The following is a 21,058-nucleotide window of genomic DNA, read 5'->3' on the forward strand; positions in this document are numbered from 1 at the left end:
AGGGCAACCCTGGTCACTGAATCCTGTCTTGAGAATCTGTCCTTTACAGAGACGACTTCACTGTCCACAGGCCGTTTGTGGGCTAATGGCAAGGTGCCAGGCCCTCAAGGAGCTTCCATCACAGAGCAGATAGATCCCTTTTCCCAAAACAACAGGATCACAGGTCATAAAACAAAAGTGATATTGGGGCTGGAGTCATTGTACAGCAGGTAGGGCACTTGCCTCACATACACCTGATCAGGGTTCAATCCTGGTATATATAACATATGGTCCCTCAAACCCCACCAGGAATGATACCTTAGCATAGAGCCAGGGGTAAACTCTGATAAACTCCACCCCACCCCACCACCAAATGATTTTCTAGTGGACATGGATTTCTAATCTCCCACCAGTCTCAGGCAAAAAACATGGCATTAGAAAACAAGACACGGGCCCGGAGAGATAGCACAACGGTGTTTGCCTTGCAAGCAGCCGATCCAGGACCAAAGGTGGTTGGTTCGAATCCCGGTGTCCCATATGGTCCCTCGTGCCTGCCAGGAGCTATTTCTGAGCAGACAGCCAGGAGTAACCCCTGAGCACTGCCAGGTGTGGCCCAAAAACAAAAAAAAAAAAAAAAAAAAAGAAAAAGAAAACAAGACACAGGAGGCACTGGTAAGTGAGCAGTGAAGGAAGCAGCAGGGGTGAGGACCACAAGACATTCAGCCCTTCCTCATAGTCCAGCAGAGCCCCAGAAGTCTGGAAGGGTATGGCAAAGAATGTGGATCTGGGACATCTGAGGCCTGCGATTATCTTGGCATTGATTGTCATTCCAACCAACAATTCCTCTACTCCCTCCCTGCCTGTCAGACCCACCCTGCTGCCTGCTGCTTGCCAAGACCCTGAAAACCAAGTCAGGCAGGCAAGGCAGCAAGGTTACACTACAGGAATCAGCCAAGTTAAAAATTAAGCAGCAGAGCGAATACATAGTTTCAGAAATTGAAAAAGGATTTTCATACAACCAAGTTAAGACCAGGAAAAGAGGGCCTGGAGAGATAGCACAGCGGCGTTTGCCTTGCAAGCAGCCGATTCAGGACCAAAGGTGGTTGGTTCGAATCCCAGTGTCCCATATGGTTCCCCGTGCCTGCCAGGAGCTATTTCTGAGCAGACAGCCAGGAGTAACCCCTGAGCAATGCCAGTGTGGCCCAAAAACAAAAACAAAAAAAAAACAAAACAAAACAAAACAAAAAAAGACCAGGAAAAGATGGACCAAAGAAATAGCACAGGGATTAAAGCACTTCTCTTGAACATAGTCAAGGCTGATCAATCCCCCAGCATCCCATATGGTACTGGAGCTACATCAGAAGCCATTCTCTGGGGCTGGAGAAATAATAGAGGGCATTTGCTTTGCAAGTAACCAATCTCCAACACTCCATTTGGTCCTGAGCCCACATGATCTCACAGCAAGTAGTAAACTCTGAATATCATTAGGTGTGGCTGCCCCCCAGCAAAAAAGAGTGCCCTCAAGCTAAAAGTAAGCCTTGAGCACTGACAGATATGGCCCCAAATCAACAAACAAACCAAAAACCACAGGACTGGAGAACTCTGATGTCAATTTTGGGTTTCTGAATGCAAGAAAGAAGGGAAAATAAAGAAAAGAAAAGAAGCAGGGTCTGGATCAATGGCACAGTGGTAGGGTGTTTGCCTTGCACGCAGCTGACCCAGGACGGACTGAGGTTCAATCCCCTCACCCCCGTCCCAGATGGTCTCCCAAGCCAGGAGCGATTTCTGAGAGCATAGCCAGGGGTAACCCCTGTGAGTCACGGGGTGTGGCCAAAAAAAAAAAAAAAAAAAGAGAGAGAGAGAGGCAAAGCCTAAACATAGTTTGGTTGTCCTAGCAGGCAGCTTTAGTGAAGGCACATTATCAGAATTGAATACAGAGTCAGCCAGAAGGACATCCAGATAAGTCACAGCCACGTGTGGTTTTCAGAGCGATCCAGACATACCTTAGCAGAGCACACCCAGACCATCCTAAAGGGTCAACTGAGCCACAGTGTGCAAAGGAAACAGAAGGCTGGGAATAGTATATCTGAATCCTGACCCACTACTAGCCCCTGGTTGTGTCTGAAGCAAGATGAACAGCCAGAAGACTGGAGAGTTTCATTCAGGGGATGCCTCTAAACAGCAGTCTTAGTTCTATCTTCCCTACATAGGACTCCTGTTTGCTGTGCCCTCAAAGGCCTTCCACCTGGCTCATCCTGGGATAAACTTGGCAGGAAGATCCTACTTTTTGCAAAGCGGAAAGAGTGTAAAACGGAAATCACTTTTGCCACCCATTAGGTGGCAGAAAGCAAGCTAGACAAATTCAGGCTATGACTCAGTCTCAGACTAAGATAAGGAGTATCTGTGTATATAATAATAAATTCCTTTATCTTGTTTGTTTTTTGGGTCACACCCCGGTAGCACTCTGAGGTTACTTCTGGCACTGCATTCAGAAATCACTCCTAGCAGGCTTGGGGGACCAGATGGGATATCGGGGATCAAACTCAGGTCGGCCATATGTGTTGCCGCTGCATACAAGGCAAATGCCCTATCCACTGTGCCATAGCTCTGGCCCCAATAATAAATTCTTCCCTGCAGGAAAGATCACAAAACAAAACTGGTTGGAAGGAGGGCTTCCAGTTCAATCCCCAGCATCCCATATGGTCACCCAGGGGCCACCAGGAATAACCCCTGAGCACCACCAGGTGTGGCCCAAAAACTAAAATAATAACAAAATTATGAAATAATAAAGGAGCTCATTGGTAGAGCACTTGCCTTGCATGTGTGAGGCTCTGGGTTGTCTCCTTGACTTTGGCCCCACAAGAAATGAAAATTTAAAATGAGGAAATGGCAGTGACTATACAGCAGGTAAGGCAATTGCCTTGAACACGGCTGACTAGTATTCAATACCCAAGTACTCCATATGTTTCCCCAACTCCTGCCAGGAGTTAGACCTGAACAGTCAGAAGTAAGCTCAGAGCACTACCTGAGTTCACAAGATCCCAAAGCCAAATAACAACAACACAATCAAGTAAAATGGAAATGAAAGACCAGTTAACTCAGCACCCAAATGTTAAGTTCTGTGGGGTACAAGGGAGGCCTCCTGTGCTTCCATGCACACCCCCAGGATGAGGTTCCACCCCAAGCATAAAGGAGATAAGGAACCAAGAATCCTTCCCACGTGGGGAGACAGAGAAACCCATTTTCTAAGTGGAGGCCAAGACTGTGGTCCTTGAGGTCGGCTAGATTACTGGTGTCTGTCTACTCAAGTGCTGGGGGGAGTAGGGTTAAGTAGTGCTATGGTAGCAACATCCAACTGCTCAGAGCCCAGGGACCCAGTGGGGCCCTGGCTAAAGTTCCCCACATAGGCTGGTTGTAGGTGGTGGGGTGGGAATCTGGACTCTGACTTCCTGTGGCTGCTGTCTTCAGGCCCTGAAGGCTCTCTCCACTCACCATCAGACCAGTGCTCAAAGACTTCCTGCCACGCCAGTCTCTGGGACTTAACGAGTCTACAACTTTTCGGGTTTTTTTTTGTTTTGTTTTGTTTTTGTGTGTGTGTGGTTTTTGGGTCACACCCGGCAGTGCTCAGGGGTTTTTCCTGGCTCTGTGCTCAGAAACTGCTCCTGGCAGGCACGGGGGACCATATGGGACGCCGGGATTCGAACCGATGACCTTCTGCATGAAAGGTAAACGCCTTACCTCCATGCCATCTCTCCGGCCCCGAGTCTACAACTTTTCACGGTCTCCTCAAAAGCACCTTTGAGGTGACTACCCTAGCTCTGCCTTCTCAAACTGGAACCAGTTCAATTTGAAAGACTGCCCAGCCCCCAGCAAGCCCCCCTCCCTCTGGCCTCACCTCGAAGTACCAGTGCCAGTTTAGTTGGTTGAGCTGCTGCCAAATGAGAGCAGAGAATAACATTCCAGGAAAAGAAACACAATGCAGGGCCCCGAACCTCCCAGGCTGCCTTCCCATTGCAGGCCAACAGCCACGTGAACAGAAACAAGGGAGCTACGCTGCTCATTAGAGTGGAGGCAGGCAGCCCTGTGGGTCCAGGCTGTCAGTAAGGGGCCCAGAGTGTAGGACTCTTGCCTAGAATGTGGTTGACCTGGGTTTGATGTGGGATCCCACAGGGTCTCACAAGCATTGCAAGGATGATCCCTGAGCAGAGCCAGGAGTACGTAAGTCCTAAGATCAGGTGGGGCCCAATCCCCGGGCACGCTACAACCCCCCCACCACAAAAAAGAGAATAAAATAGTCAATATGCCTCAGGGAATAGCTCAGGGCATATGGAAATGCCCTGCACTTCCCTCCCAGACCTGGAGAGGAGGAAGGCAGGACACCAGGAGGCACCAAATATCTAAGAATACTGAGTAGCACAAATGGGCTCCATATCCAAGTTCACCAAAGGTCTCTGCCCACCCATGATAGATCACATTACTCATCATCACTGGCATGAGGCCCAGCTGCCCCAGCCTCCCAGCCTGGAACAAGGGCAGGTTTGGGCTGAGACCCCTGGACAGAATGGAACAGGGCCAAGTCTCAGACAGGAACTGCAAGGGGCCGGAGAGATGGCATGGAGGTAAGGCGTTTGCCTTGCATGCAGAAGGACGAAGGTTCGAATCCCGGCATCCCATATGGTCTCCCGAGCCTGCCAGGAGGGATTTCTGAGTATAGAGCCAGAAGTAACCCCTGAGCACTGCTGGGTGTGACCCAAAAACCAAAAACCAAAAAAAAAAAAAAAAAAAAAAAAAGAAAAAAGAAAGGAACTGCAAGTAGTGAAAAGGTGGCAGCTCTCCAGTCTTTGGATGCTTTCTCCCACCGACCTCAAAACCACCTGCAAAGCCCAAGACTCCACACCTGCCCACCAGCACAGATGAGGTTGACTCCCTCAACCCACAGGCTCCCAGACAGACTTTCAGCTCTCTTGAGGGGATCATCCTAGCCAGAAACCTCCCCTGGGCGCCTCAGACCCAACCACTCAAACGGGTGGGTTCCACCAAGATAAAGAAAAACTCTACACCTCACTTTCTGAGGTTGGTTCAACAAGCAGTCTGGCCACCACGGTCCTAAGCAACCCCTAGCAATGGAACCACACAAAGCCCAAGTCCTCAGGATCCCAAACACATTTTGTCGGCAGCAGGGGCACTAAGCATTCGCAACACCGCTACAAAACAAAACAAACAGAAGGGGCTTCATTTTGCTCCAGTCTCTAACAAAGGCCAAACTGACTCTGAGGTACTTTCTGTGCTTTGCTCATTGGTTTCTCCCTCCAGCACTCACTGCTGTCTATGGAAACCTCCCTCCTTGCCCTCTCTCCACTGTTCACAGCACTCTCCTTTGGAGTTGGGGAATGAACTTCAAGGCCAATGCTGGGGGAATGATGACTGAGCACCCTCCAAGATGCCATGTACTCAGCACAGTCTCATTTAGTCCTAAAAATAACCCTGTGAGTTTTCCATGGACAGGCAGCCTAGATTTTTTTGTTTTCTGTGAAGGGTCTCAGAGACACTCTCCAACAAGCCTCAGATCCCACATGAAACAGCTAGGCCCAGTTTCTCCCTGGTTTCCCAGGACTGGTCAGCTTCCCACGCTAACCAGCGCGCCAGAGGAATTCCAGCTTCTGCTGCATAGAAAAGCCTCCTAGATGACCACAATTCTCGTCTGAACAATTCCAAGAGCTTCTTCCTCCCAGACTCGGTAGAAGGCTAGAGTGGTTCTGGGAGACATTGAGCAAGAATCCTGGAGGGGGTCTGCATGCCAGAGTTAGAAGGAAAAGTGAGCTAGTTCCTACTGGCACAATGCCTCACTGCCAGCTTGCCAGGGGCCCCCAGAACATTCTCTAAACTGGCAGCTAGAGATGAGCAACCACCTGTTGATTTGGGGAGCACCTGTGGCTGCCTCAAACCCAAGAACTGTGAATTACAACCCAAAGAGAGGTGTTATATTTGGGGAGGAGGGAAATAGCTTCCTGCAGACAGAAATAACACAACTCCTCTCCCCATGTACTCAGAAACAGACTAGAGAGACAGAAACCAGGAGCCCCGTTCACAGCAACAGGGCGTTCACATACACAAAAATGAAAATATTCTTGCACCTCGGAGGGCCCCAACTCACTGAGGTTTGGGGAACCTCACCGCGGGAAGCAAGGGAGGACAGCTCGGGGGCATGCACCGACAAGGAGAAGGAACTGAACACAACTGTGACCATTCAACCCTCATTAAAGTCCACTCTTGTTAACACACACTGTATCAGCTCATCTTCCCAAACAATCTCCCAGGAAATAGGTGCCCGAGCTTTATTTATTTGTCCTCCTAAAGAGGCGTGAAACTAAAGGATTACCATGAAGTCCATAGTCAAAAAAGAAAAAAATCCAGGAGTAAATTCCACCCACTCACTTTCAGGAGCGGCAAAGGGTGGAGGCCTAGGAGCTGGGCATAGACACTAGGGGCCATCACCAGGGACCCCAAACTGGGGTAAGTTTCCCGATCCCTTTTGAGGGTCCTAAACTAGCCATCGGGGGTGCAGGCGGTACACGCGATCTCAAAGTTGGTCACATTCTTGCAGTTTGGCCCAAGAAGGGAAGTTTTCCAAGGCCTCCTCCGGCCGGTTCTGGGGCCCGAGGGGCTCGGGCTGCCAACTCGAAAGTCTGTCCCAAGCACTCACTCACTCGCCCGGCCGACCCTCCCGGCCTCCCCAACCACCCAGCCCTCGCCCCAACAAGTCTGGAGGCTCCGCTCCGCTCCGGAAAGGGAAGCGCCGCGCCGAGCGCCCCCGGAACCGTGTCAGCCGGGCGAGGCAGCCCGTCCCGATCGATGCTCGGACCCGCGCGCTTACCGAGCAGCGGGGACTCCGCCGGGCAGGAGGGCAGCGGCGAGCGCGCCGAGGCGGCGGCGGCGGCGGCGGCGGCGGAGGAGGACGCCGCGGGCCGGGCGGACAAGTGGCCGGCGGGCCCGCGGCTGGGCTGCCCCGGCGGGCGCGGCTCGGAGGCGACGCCCGGAGGCGGCGGCGGCGCGGCGGCTCGCACGCGGGTGTCCTCGGCGTGCAGGGGGGCGCGCACCCCCACGAGCTGCGGCAGGCGGCGCAGGTCGCTGCCCGCCAGGTAGTAGACGAGCGTGACGCCGAGGTGCAGCGCGCACACGGCCACGAGCAGGCGGCAGGCCCGCTGCAGGGAGGCGCCGGGCATCGCGGCGCCGCCGTTCAGGAGCTGCTCGCGGAGCTTCATCTTCCCGCCGCCGCCTTAAGAGGGAGGTGGGCTCCTGCCGGAGGGCGGCCCGCCCGCGGGCCGCCGGCCAGACCCTGCCCGACCTGGCGGCGGAGGAGAGGAGCGGGGCGGGCGGGCGCGCGCGGCGCGGCTCAACTAGGAGTCAGTCGGTCCTGCGGGTCTCCGCGGCCCGGCGAGGAAGGTGCCCGGGGCGCGGGCGGGGGCGGAGGCGGGGCCTCGTCAGGGGTTTTTCCCGGACTAGCCGAGTGGGCGTGGCCCGAGGAGCGCGGGATGCGGGCCGCCGAGGCTGGAGGCCCCGCCCAGAGGCTGCAGGGGGCGGGGCCAGGGCGGGGCCGCGGCGTCGAGGATGCGGGTGGGCGCGGCGGGTGGCGATGGCGAGGCGGAAGAGCGGGTGGGCGTGGCGTTTATGGAGGTGGGCGTGCCCTTCTGTGGGCGTGGTTTCGGGCGGGGCTGCAGGGGCGGGGCTGGCGTTGATCGAGGTCAGACGTCGTCGGTGCCCGCCCGAGTCGGTTCTGTGTGGAGGGGAGCCGCTCTCTGGGGAGCCTCAGCACCACCACAGGGGTTCGCCCTCTAGCCCGGGCGCTCTCCGGGGGCTCGGGAGAACTGGCTCCCCCACCCCGCCGCCTCGCCGTCCCGCCGGCTGCGAGCGGGCCCCCTAGAGGCGCCGCCACTTCCTGGGGTGCTCACGAGCTGCACCCGCCCGCTGAGGCTGAGGGCGACTGACTCCGCGTCCTCCTGGGAGCCTCGGAGGAGCCGCCGGCGGGTCGCAGGCCTCTGGCGCCTTGGGGTTCTGGAGGCGGCGTGGCGTGGGCAAGGTTGCCCCGGACACGATCTGAGTTAGACCAGCGGCGCGCGCTCCGGCCCCCGATGCTCGAGGGTTTCGCTGAGGCGTTCGGAGTTCGGTAGCGCGGGCAGCACTTCTTTTTTAATATTATTGGTTTTGGGGTCACACCCAGCAGCGCTCAATTAGGGGTTCCTCCTGGCTCTAGGCTCAGAAATCGCTCCAGGCAGACTCGGGGGACCACATGGGATGCCGGGATTCGAACCACCGACCTTCTGCATGAAAGGCAAATGCCTTACCCCCATGCTATCTCTCCGGCCCAGGCAGCACATTTTGTACCTCAGCGAGGCGCGAAAGAAGGGCCGCGAGTGCCCCCTTCTCACATCTCACTGCCCCCAGACGAAGGCTGTTCCCCCTCCCCGCTCCGAAACATTTTGGGGATGAACGCGAGAATGTGCCTCAGTGCATCCCCAGACTCCACCCCGCCACCCGTTGAACTTTCAGTGGAAGAACATGGTGGGAAGGCAAGTAAGCCTCTGAAAACTCCCACACTGGCCGGCATTCCGGAGAGGAGAGGAGAGCGGCTGCTTTTATTTATTTACGACCCTGGACGCTAATCTGATCCTCTGAAGCCAGGCGGGCAACCCTGGGGCCCAAACCAAAATTTAGGCAAAGGTTCAAAAGCTCATTTAGTCTAAAAGCCCTCCGACGCGGATGGGAGAGGCAGAAGCAGAATTTCGGCTCCAAAATGGTTTTCTCAGCCGCTTGCTTTCTTGCTTGCTTGGCCCCCGTGGCTTTGCAAGTCAGGACTGGAGACTGTGAACCCAGTTGTTTGCTTCAGATTTGATGTTAGAGGGAGGCGAGGGATTCTCTTAGCCAAGGATTCCCAGGCGAGGGGTCTCTTAGCCAAGGCCCACCTGGACGTGATCCCCTAAGAAGGACACGGGAGGTGGATCCTCGTAGTGCCCCAGGGGCCCCCATAGTAACTGTGCTCCATCTAGTCTTTACTATATGCCAGCCAGACTTAAGGCCTACCCACCTCGTACGGCCAGCCCCATCCACCTTGAAGCAGATTGCTGTTTCTGTCCATGTTACAGATGTGAAACCTGAGGCTTAGGAGTTGGGTGTTGATTGTACAGAACATACTTCCTTCACCTGGTTTCCTGGCTTTTCTGGTCTTCCTTGCTCACTGGCAACTCCTGTCTCCTCTTGGCCAGATTGTTTCTGTCTACACTCTGGGTATGACTGAATTTTTTATCTGCATGCTTAATAACTACAAAATGCCTGTCTTTCTAGCCCACCACCCTGAATGAAGCCCTGACTGTTCTCCTCAGGAGCTAGTTTGTAATAATTGCATGATAATGCCCCCCCCCAAAAAAATGCCTCCAACTCGACCTCCAGACTCTTAATCAAGCATCTCAAACTCTACTGCATCTTGCCCTCCACTACCCTACTCCACTGTCATTCTGAAGAGGAAGGTACCATTGTTTATCCTGTTCCCCAGACCTCAGTGGTTCTCCATGTGCCTCTCTTACTATCCAATTTTATTTCCAAACCCTGGGTAAATCTTACTTTTTTTTTTTTTTTTTTTTTTTTTTTTTTAGTTTTTGGGTCACACCCAGCGGTGCTCAGGAGTTACTCCTGGCTGTCTGCTTAGAAATAGCTCCTGGCAGGCACGGGGGACCATATGGGACACCAGGATTCGAACCAACCACCTTTGGTCCTGGATCGGCTGCTTGCAAGGCAAACACCGCTGTGCTATCTCTCCGGGCCCTAAATCTTACTTTTAAATTGTCAGAATACATCACTTTCTAACTTGCTCTAACCATCTTGCCTCCATGTTCTTGGTCTGGGTTCTATGACATCCTCCTAATTGGTCACCCAGCTGCCATTTCCTCCATGCACCCTCCCCAGGCTATTCTCCATGCCACATCCAAGGAGATCTTTGTATGCAATTCAATTCAGTACAAAATCTAAATCTGTATAAATAAGCCTAATCTGTTTTCAATCTCTTCCATACCATAGTAGTTCTTTGGGGGCTGGCGGGATAACACAGCAGGTAGGGCAGGTAGGGCATTTGCCTTGACTTGAAAGAAGTGAAAAACATATTTTCCCCTACACATTCCTGATGGGAGTTGTCTGTCTCTTTCTCATGCAATGCAATGTTCCCCCCTCAACCTCCCCTCTGTGTTAACTACCTGCTTGTCTTTTATCTACTGAGTTACAGGTGCTGATCCATTTGCTGGCTCCCCATGGTTTTACAGACCCTGCATTAATTGTGCTGAAGACATCTTGGAGACTTAATGTCTGGATCCCGCTCACTTGGAGACTTGAAGTCTGGACCCTACTCACACCTACCCCCAAAACCTCCGGATTCCCCCATATCAAAGCCCATTCCTGTTTCCTCTGTAAAAATAACACAGCCCACCTGAAAACTGTATAAAAACCCCTTGATTTCAGACTTTGGGGTTCGCAACCTCTGCTCTGCTCTGAGCACGTTTCGAACCTCTGATCGATCAGATTAAACTTGGAACTTGCCTGCAATTTGCTGAGCACGTGCCTTTTTCACTATTCTGTGCTGGGCAACTGGGGGGTCGGGTCGTCCGGATTTTTCAGACTGACCAGGGTTTAATCCCCAGCATCCCATATGTCCCATGAACCTGCCTGGAGTAATTTCTAAACTCAGAGCCAGGAGTAAACTGAGCAACCTCAAGTGTGGCACAAAACAAAACAAAGTTCGTTTGGGTTTGCTTTTAGTGTGTAAACTTTGTCACTGCAAAACTGTCATGCCTACTTTTAAGAAATACTTTTAAAAAAACTTCTTGCAATGCTTTCATCCCACTTTTGGCAATAAAATAAAACAAAACTAGGGTCATGATCTTCCAATGCATGTACTCTCTTGAACATGTATCTTGTTTATCTCTATGTCTCTTGTTTTACTTACTCTTCCAAGCTGTGTTCTCTCATATTCCTTTCCTTCTCTCTCTCACATTATATTTTGGCCACACCCAGTGATATTAAGGGGTTGTTCCTGCCTTTGCACTTAGGAATGACTCCTCTCAGTTCCTGGAAGATTGTATGGGAGACTGGGAATCAAACCCCTATTTGCCATGTGCCACGTGTTCTACTTACTGTACTATCTCTCCATACCTCCTTCATATCCAAGTAAATTTCTTTCAATAAAAAACTATGTACAGAAATGCAATCTCTGTTTCTAGCCTAGATTCTTTTTTTCATTTTGTTTTGTTTTGGGCCACTCCAGTGGAGCTCAGGGGTTACTGAACTTAGGAATCACTCCCGACTGGCTTGCAGGACCATATGGAATGCCAGGGATTCAGTACTATTGCTTTAGCCCCCTCTTTAAAAAAAAAAAAAAAAAAAAAAAACCTTCCCCCATTATTTCCCAGCCTTAGAATCTTTATTTTTTGCTGTTAACCTAACTTGAGCTGCTCCAAATTCCATTCAGTTTTTTCAAAGCTTAACGCTGAATAAGAGAGAAATCCTTTCAAACCACCCTATGAAGAATTACCCACCAACCCAGTCTCTTCAGAGATGTTATCAGTACCCAAGATTTTTTGTTTTGCTTTGTTTTGTTTGGGGGAGGGGGGTTCACACCTGGCAGCGCTCAGGGGTTATTCTTGGCTCCACACTCAGAAATCACTCCTGACAGGCTTGAGGGACAATATGGGATGCCAGGATTCGAACCACAGTCCTTCTGTATGCAAGGCAAATGCCCTACCTCCATACTATCTCTCCAGGCCCTAATACCCAAGATTTTACCTTTATTCTCTGTCTCCCATATTAGAAGATAGGCATTGTGGGGCCAGAGCAGTGGCACAAGCAGTAAGGCGTCTGCCTTGACCATGCTAGCCAAGGATGGACCACGGCTCTATCCCCCAGTATCCCATATGGTCCCCCAAGCCAGGAGCAATTTCTGAGCACATAGCCAGGAGTAAACCCTGAGCTTCACCAGTTGTGGACCAAAAACAAAAAATAAATAAATAAAATAAAAAAACAAAACAATATAGGTATTGTGAATGCAGAAACTTTATTGTTCATTCTTGTATCCTTAATAACAAGAACTAAACCTGGCACATCACTGGTACTGAATAAATACATTGTGAATGAATACTTACAACCTTAATGGTGTATAAAGGAAAGAAGAAAAGAAATGTATAGTTGTTTTTGAACAAGAAAGTCAAGATTTTTTGTGTGTGTGTGGGTTTTGGATCACACCGGGCAGGAGTTATTCCTGGCTCCAGGCTCAGAAATTGCTCCTGGCAGGCACGGGGAACCATATGGGACACCGGGATTCAAACCGATGACCTCCTGCATGAAAGGCAAACACCTTACCTCCATGCTATCTCTCCGGCCCCAGTCAAGAATTTTTTTCACTCAGGGACAAGCTCAAAGAACTGGAGCACATACTTTGCATGCTCGAGTCCTGGGTTCAATCCCCAGTTCTGCATGAGCCTCCAAACATCAATGACAATTACCTTGGAGTGTCACCAGGTGTGACCCAAAAACATACTTGTTCACCAAGGAGTTGGGAAGGGAGCAGATGAGCCGGCAGCTTGTGCCTAGCTGGAAAATGCTTAACTAGAAAATGGATCAGTGGAGCAGTGGCACAGCGCTAACCTAGGATGGACTGTGATTCAATCCCCCGAAGTCCCAGATGGTCCCCCAAGCCAGGAGCAATTTCCGAGCACATAGGCAGGAATAGCCCCTGAGAGGCACCGGGTGTGGCCCCCCCAAAAAAGAAAATGAATCAGGCTACTTTACATTGGCCTCCTCTAGAAGAAGAGAAGAGGTATAATGTGTGTTTCGTAACTTACCTTGTACATGCCGTTAACTATAAAACCTCATTTTCTTGCTGTAAACCTTGCTTGCTATAACCATGATTGTAACTCCTTATGATGTCTTTGCTGCATTTATTGTAGTCCAACATAATTGCTGTCCTTGATGCCATGGTGTAAGTGTACCCCCACAATGCTTACACTGTATTACTGAGCATGAATCTGAAGGATGACTTCACAGGAATGCCCTATAAAATATCTTGAGAACACTGCTCTCTGCTGATGTTCTCAGGCAACCTTGATATTTGGACCCAGCCCACTGGCAAATAAAACCTCCTTGTTTCCCACCATAAACTTTCTTCATGTGCTCAACTAAGCAAACCTAGTTTAACAGAGAGAAGTGAGTATGTCATCTACATATCCCCAAAATGACTAGCAAGCTGGTCTGAGAGGAGATAAGGGGTCACAAGCCTGCTCCAGGCTCTGCTCCATGCTAGGAAGTAAAGAAAAGGGAACAACACTTGCTAACTGTGTACTTAATGAGTCATGACACCAGTATCCCTGTCAGAACAAGAGAGTCTAACTGGAGAGACACCAGTTGATGCTTAAGATAGACCCAAGTACAGCCTTCCCAAGTTTTCTTCACTGTCAAGTTTGTCAAAATACACATGGGGTGGGGGGGGGGGGACAGAACAATGGCACAGCGGTAGGGCGTTTGCCTTGCACATGCTAACCTAGGACAGACTGCGGTTTGATCTCCCGGTGTCCCATGTGGTCCCCCAAGCCAGGAACGATTTCTAGCTAGGAATGACACCTGAGTGTCACCACGTGTGGCCCAAAAAATTCATTTGGACTTGGGATGAGAGGCAACCTGAGAGACTGCAGTGGGAAGGCACCAGCCGACCAAGATTTGATCTCTGCCTCCACATAAGGTCTTCTGTACCCCACCAGGAGTTATCCCTGAGTACAACCTCATGTGGTCCAAAAAAGCAAAAACAAAAATATTCATCCTGACGGGAAATCTGGAGGAAGAAGCTGGCCATAGTTGTGGTTTGGGTTTGGTTGTTCATCCCATCATGCTCACTCTACACTCCCCCACAAATCCCCAGACCCTCTGCTTTGTTCTAAAGTTTACCTTCAACATCTTAGTGGAATTTCCTTAGCCCTTCATTGCACCCTCAGCTACACATGAAAATATACATTTGCATTTCACCCCAGTAGATCAGAAGGGTACAGAATAGTCCTGATACCTGGTAGACAGTTATTTTAGATGTTTTATTTTATTTTGGGGGAAGGGGCCACATCTCGCAATGCTCAGGTCTTACTCCTGGCTCTGGACTCAGGGGTCACTCCTGGAGGTGCTTGGGTCAAACATGTGCAAGGCAAGTGCCTTACCCACTGCACTATCTCTTTGACCTCTATTTCAGGTATCTTTTGCTTTCTAACTCCTCATCCCCAAACTTTTCGTCTTAAAACAAACATTTTTTATTTCTCTTGGTTATGTAAGTTGGCAAGAGTGTCATAGCTTCATATGCTTTTAGCTGGGACACTGACACAGTTGAAAGTTCCAAAATGGCCTCATTCCAATAGTTGGCATTTGATACTGACAGGTGGAGGATGAGGGTGGAGGCTGCATGAGGAGGGGTCCTTGATTTTTTTTTTGGGGGGGGGCCACACCCGGCATTGCTCAGGGGTAACTCCTGGCTGTCTGCTCAGAAATAGCTCCTGGCAGGCACGGGGGACCATATGGGACACCGGGATTCGAACCAACCACCTTTGGTCCTGGATCGGCTGCTTGCAAGGCAAACTCCACTGTGCTATCTCTCCGGGCCCGAGTCCTTGATTCTTTACTCACACCTCTCCATACAGTCTTTTTTGTTTGTTTGTTTGTTTGGTTGGTTGGTTTAGTTTTTGGACCATACCCAGCAGCACTTGGGTTACTCCAGGCTCTGCACTCAGAACTCCCCAGGCAGGCTTGGGGAACCACATGGGATGCCGGAAACTGAACCCAGGTCTGTTCTGGGTCAGTCACATGCAAGGCAAATGTCCTACCGCTGTGCTATCTCTCCAGCCCCTCTCCATACAGTCTTACCATCACATTGTTTTTTGTGTTTGCTCACAATAAAACATGAGGGGGGTTTTCCTGGAAGGAGCATTTCAAGAGCAAGCCAGAAGACGCAGGGTGTAGGTACATGACAGAGAGCTCATTCTGTATCTGTGAGGCTCTGGCTTCGAGTCTTAAACAAAGCTTATGTTTTGAGTGTCTTTTTGCAGGGTCCTCTGCAGTTCCTCTAATTCAGAAGAAACTGCTTGAAACAGTTTCTTCTTCCTACACATAAAGGATAAGAAGACAATTGAATTAGGTCAGTGGAAACAGAAAATTTTTGCCTGGCAATTTCCAAAGCAATACCACAAATGCATTTAAAACATCTGGCTTTGGGGCGGAGTGATAGCACAGCAGTAGGGCATTTGCCTTGCACGGGCTGACCCGGGATGGACCTGGGTTCAATTCCTGGCATCCCATATGGTCCCCAGGAGCAATTTCTGAGCTCAGAGACAGGAGTAACCCCTGAATACCGCCAGGTGTGGCCCAAAAGCAAAAAAAAAAAAAAAAAAAAAAATCTGGCTTCATCCATGTTACCATATGTAACTTAGGACCCCTTCCTAAGTATGATCTCTTTCAAGTATGATCTCCAAGTAACAATTTTCTTAGAGCTCCTGCATCCTCCTTAACTCTCCTTAGGATGCTATGCTATGAACGTCCTTGTTCCAAAATCAATGTCAGTAAATTTTGTGATTTTTGTTATGAAACTTCTATACACACTCCCACTTTCTGGTGCCAATTTTTGTTTCAATTATATGTCTCAGGGATTAGCAACATGTTCCCTAGCCCAAATCCAACCCTTCTCTGTTTTTATAAATCAAAAGTGATTACATAGCATTTTACACCACAGAGATTGGCACGCATCATGAAGAACAAGAACAACCAGTGCTGGCGGGAATGTGGGAAGAAAGGAACTCTCATCCACTGCTGGTGGGAATGTAGTCTAGTTCAGCCTTTATGGAAAACAATATGGAGATTCCTCAAAAAACTGGAAATTGAGCTCCAATATGATCAGCAATAACACTTGTTTGTTTGTTTTTTCGACCACACCCGTTTGATGCTCAGGGGTCACTCCTGGCTAAGCGCTCAGAAATTGCCCCTGGCTTGGGGGGACCACATGGGGTGCCGGGGGATCGAACTGTGGTCCTTCCTTGGCTAGCGCTTGCAAGGCAGACACCTTACCTCTAGCGCCACCTCACCAGCCCCATAACACTCATAAGGATATACCCTAGGAACACAAAAACACAATACAGAGATCTCCTCTGCACTTTGATTTTAATTTCAGTCTTACTTACAAAACCCAGAATTTGGAAACAACCCAAGCACTCGACAACAGATAAGTGTCGAAAGAAACTGTGTTATATCTACAAATGGAATACTATGCAGCTATAAGGATAAATGAAGTCATGAAGTTTCACTATACATGGATGGGCATGGAGATTATTATGCTAAGTGAAATGAGACAGAGGGAGAGAGGTAGACATAGAATTATCTCACTCATTTGTGGGATACAATAAAAATAATTTAAAAGTGATGTTTCCCTGTCTTCCTCCAAACCTGGCTTAATTCACTGGCACAAAATGTGGTCCTCTGACCACCTCAGGGCTTTCTTCTGAGCATAGAGCCATAACCAGTCCCTGAGCATTACCAGGTGTGACCCAAATTCCTACCCCCCCCCCAAATAAAAAGTTGTGACTACCTTTAACCCACCACAAAACAAATGTAATTTAGTATGCTCCTCCTGTCCTGCTTTGTTTTAAGTGCCCAGCAGACCTTTTTCCTTCTTTTTTTTTTCTTTCTTCTTTTACAATGAGGTTGGCCTCATTCTCTCACCTCTTTAACTCCACCCCACTAAACAGCTCAGGAGCTCAGTTACATCACACATGGAACCATCTGCTCTTGACAGCATTTACATCCAGGTCAAGTTGTGCCCATCATCCTTTGGGATAAGTTTCTTGTTGCCAAAACTTCTTTTTGGAACCTACAAAGGACAACAGATCCCAGGGTAGCCACTAACTACCAAGTCTCAATGCCATGCAACAATAAAGCATTTGTCTCTAACATGTCCAAGGGATGACCAAGACAGCTCTGCTTTAAGGTTTTTTCTTCTACAGGCAGACCTGGGAAGACTGCAAAAGGGCTCACTTTTCTTGTGGCATACAGAAGAAAGATAGACCAAGGATCATGCCTGGGAACTATGCTCCAGTTCATCATTTGCAAAGTCTTTCCACATGGAGATATACATGTACTCACATACCTATACTCACATACACAAATACATGCACATATATACATATACTTACATATACAGAGATACATAAGTCCATGAACATTCACATACTTAGACACACAGATGCATGTACATAAACATACATATACACAAAAAGAAACACACTGTACTCTTTGAGAGCCTCATCAGGTTTGTTTGCACACCTCTAGTGACAGGGAACCATGACAGAGGAAGATACATCCCATGATTATGGCTGACTCAAGAAGTAAGCCCTTGGGGCCGGGCGGTGGCGCAAGAGGTAAGGTGCCTGCCTTGCCTGCGCTAGCCTTGGATGGACCGCGGTTCGATCCCCCGGTGTCCCATATGGTCCCCCAAGCCAGGAGCAACTTCTGAGCGCATAGCCAGGAGTAACCCCTGAGTGTCAACGGGTGTGGCCCAAAAACCAAAAAAAAAAAAAAAAAGAAGTAAGCCCTTATTTATTTTAATTAATTTTGAAAAATTTTAGACACTGTGGTCTACAGTTTTTCATAATACAGTTATTTCTGGTATTCAATATTTCAACACCAATCCCACTACCAATAAGACATTCTGTCCAACCAAGTTGTTGATTTTCCAAACTCTCCATAGTCTGCCACTTGGCAGTTACCAATAATTTACTTTATATTGATTGGTACAATTAAATGGTAATGAATTTATAGGGAAAGACAACTTTATTAAAAAAAGATAGCATGGAGGTAGGGCATTTGCCTTGCATGCAGAAGGATGGTGGTTCAAATCCCAGTGCCCCATATGGTTCCCTGAACCTGCCAGGAGCGATTTCTGAGCACAGAGCCAAGAGTAACCCCTGAGCGCTGCTGGGTATGACCCAAAAAAAAAAAAAAAAAAAAAAAAAGAAAGAAAGAAAATTGTGGAGCCAGAGCAATAGCGCAGTGGTAGTGTATTTGCTTTGCACGCAGCTGACCCAAGACGGACCTAGGTTCGATCCCCAGTGTCCCATATGATCCCCTAAGCCAGGAGCGATTTCTGAGTACAGAGCCAGGAGTAATCCCTGAGCATCATTGGGTGTGGCCCAAAAAACTATATATATATATACACACACATATATATTTCATATATATATATATATATATGAAAATTGTCATATCTTGCAATGGAGTCTTATGTCATTCTCTGAAGTTAAGATGTATATTACCAGGGGCCAGAGAGATAGCATGGAAGTAAGGCGTTTGCCTTTCATGCAGAAGGTCATTGGTTCAAATCCTGGCATCTCATATGGTCCCTCAAGCCTGCCAGGAGCGATTTCTGAGCCTGGAGCCAGGAGTAACCCCTGAGCACTGCCGGGTGTGACCCAAAAACCAAAAGAAATAAAGATGTATATTACCAGCTGAAAGTTCTATTGTTAATTTTGTGTGTAGAAGTTATATGGCACCTATGATAATTTTACATCTAATTTAGCGTATTCCTACTGGGAAATACGCGGCTGCATAGTCCACGAAGTTGAGAATCTGTAGCACTGGACTGATAAACCCATATGGCAACAGTGGTGGTTTCTAGGGGCCCTCTAAAGGGCCTTAGTGCTATCAGCTATGAGGCTGGTATAACCATAAATTTTTCCTGCTGATTGAGTTTCTCTTCATAGTTAAATGTGTCTATGATCTTGGCTGCTTGCACAGACGTGGTGGAAGACTCTGGGATCGAGGGCGTGGGGGCCAGGACTTCTGGAAGTACAAAAATACCTGGCTCCAAAGCTCCCTGGAGATGTCCGACGCAAAATCTACATACCTGAAGATTTTGGTGGCTAGGAGTCTCTGAAGACATGAACAGAGAAGGCATGAAGCTGGCCATTGCTGTGGAGGCATTTGTAGGGTGGATCTGTGAGCAGCCCCTGGACTGCAGCAGAGCAGAGGGATCTTGCCCCCGCCCAGAACCTTAGTGCAATAAACAATGAGGCCAGTACTTCCGTGAGTGAAATAAGTCCTTATTACGTGCATTCAAAACCTGATGTCAGCTATATTTCCTGGAGCCTTGTAATAAACTGAATTCTTTTCCAATAGGTGACCTTTTAGCTACTTGAAGAGATCAGTCAAGTGCCATCTCCTAACCCAAAAATAATTTCTCTCTTAACTAAGACCTATCATCTCTCCCGTTTTCATGATATTTGAGTTAGTCTTTCTTGTCCAAACTCGGGTCCATCTAACTTCTTCAAAAATTTTTTTGCACTGGGGTGAGAGAGATAATACAGTGGGTAGGGGGTTTGCCTTGAAAACTTTAAATACAGTCATTGTACCAATTCAGGGTCTTGAAAATAGTCAGGGATATAAAATAGTAACATGTCAGCCACTAGAATCAGGGACCATTTAGTACAAAAACCTCAACATCACACCAAATGCTGCCGCTTGACTACTTTCTATACTGCTCTTAGCGTTATCTCCTGGAAAATCCAAGCTTGTGGTGTGAGTGGCTGGGCTTAATTCAGTAGGACGTAAGTCAAGCTGCCAGGAAGTCAAAAGGAGAAACTTTCCCTTTCTGCTTTCAGGCTGGAGCCGGGGCACCACAACCTTCCAAAATAAAATAGGTCTGCATGTTCAGTGCACAAACACAGTAAGAAAGCTTCCATCTGGATATTTAGCAGCTTTGTTTTGCTTTAATCTTGTGCTTTTATTTTACTCATATTTTCCATTTTATCCATAAGCATATAATGGCAGGAGCTGGAGATACAAGATACAGTTCAGCAATAGAGCATTTACTTTGCATGCATTAGGCCATGAAGCTCACAATACATAGGGGTGTGAGTGGAGAGAGAGGAGAGAGAAAGGAGGAGGGGAGAGCAAGAGGGGGAGAGAGAGACAGAGAGAACCCAAGTAGCCAATAAACAAACTGCTAAGTACAGCTCTGTGCTCTGTGATCTATCATTTCAGGGCTCTGTCAAAGGAAATGTGATTGTCCTGTCCTGACTTGTTCTGAGAAATCTTCATTAACTTTGTATCTTTAAAAAGATCTTTTTGTCTGGGAGTATAGTTTACAGAATTAACTCTTCCTGCATTGGGCGCAAGCCTTTGCTCACTCCTTGCAAGGAATACCTCTGTCCTAAGTGAGGGATGCTCGGGAGGGCCTAAACTCATCATTGACTCCTCTATAGTTGGGTGACTCATATCTGAGCAATCAGAACATTGGTTCACTCTTGAATTCCCACATGTTATGTGAGTGTGTTTATGTGTGTGTACATGTGATTCAGGCATCAATCCAAGATTCAAGGTAAAAAGAAGCAAGACTCGTAAATCCCCCTGGGTTTCTGCCTTAAATGTTGAGAAAGAAGTTCTTCCTTCCTTACGTGCCAGACTGGAATTGTGTTCTTTTTCCAGGACTCCTGTTAACAAACTGCCAGAATCCGTGGCTTCAAATGACAGAAATTCATTCTCTCATAGTTGGGAAAGCTGAGTGTATAGGAATCAAGTCGTCAATGGACTGTCAATGGACTACGCTCCTTCTGAAAGCACTAGGAAAGAGTAATTTGTTTCTTCTACCTGGTGGCTCCCAGCATCCTTTGCAAACCTTGGCTTCATCCCTCAGTATTTACTGGCCATCTCTATGCATTTCTCTTCGGTTAATATGCCCTCTCCTCCCCCCTCTTTATTTTTTTGAGGTGGTGGTGGTGGAGCTTTCCAAGTGTTACACAGACTCAGGGACCCTCCTGGCAATTCTCAGCCAACTGAGCCTTCAGTTGATGCCAGAGCTCAAAGATGAACAGCTGCTCTCGTACTATGGTAATCAAGGACCTCTAGGTTTTAATCTTGTAGTGCTGGGAATCAAACCTAGGTCAGGTGTGTGCAGGCAAGCACCCTAACTTCTGTACTAACTCTCTGTACCCTCTTCTCCTTTCCTTAGAAGCATGGATTTAGAGTCTGC

At 48.6% G+C, this 21,058-nt stretch overlaps 1 protein-coding gene across 1 annotated transcript in view; it reads right to left on the reverse strand.

The window, feature by feature from the left end:
* Positions 1-7,310, reverse strand: part of B4GALT1 (beta-1,4-galactosyltransferase 1) — a 78,309-nt gene extending 70,999 nt beyond the window's left edge. The window contains exon 1 of the mRNA XM_049773662.1: positions 6,854-7,310. Coding sequence (XP_049629619.1) covers positions 6,854-7,241 — 388 coding nt within the window. The 5' untranslated portion in view covers positions 7,242-7,310. The remainder of the gene's footprint in view (positions 1-6,853) is intronic.
* Between the last annotated feature and the right edge of the window lie 13,748 nt (positions 7,311-21,058).

This window comes from Suncus etruscus, chromosome 1, assembly GCF_024139225.1.
Source record: "Suncus etruscus isolate mSunEtr1 chromosome 1, mSunEtr1.pri.cur, whole genome shotgun sequence".
NCBI classification, from domain to species: domain Eukaryota; kingdom Metazoa; phylum Chordata; class Mammalia; order Eulipotyphla; family Soricidae; genus Suncus; species Suncus etruscus.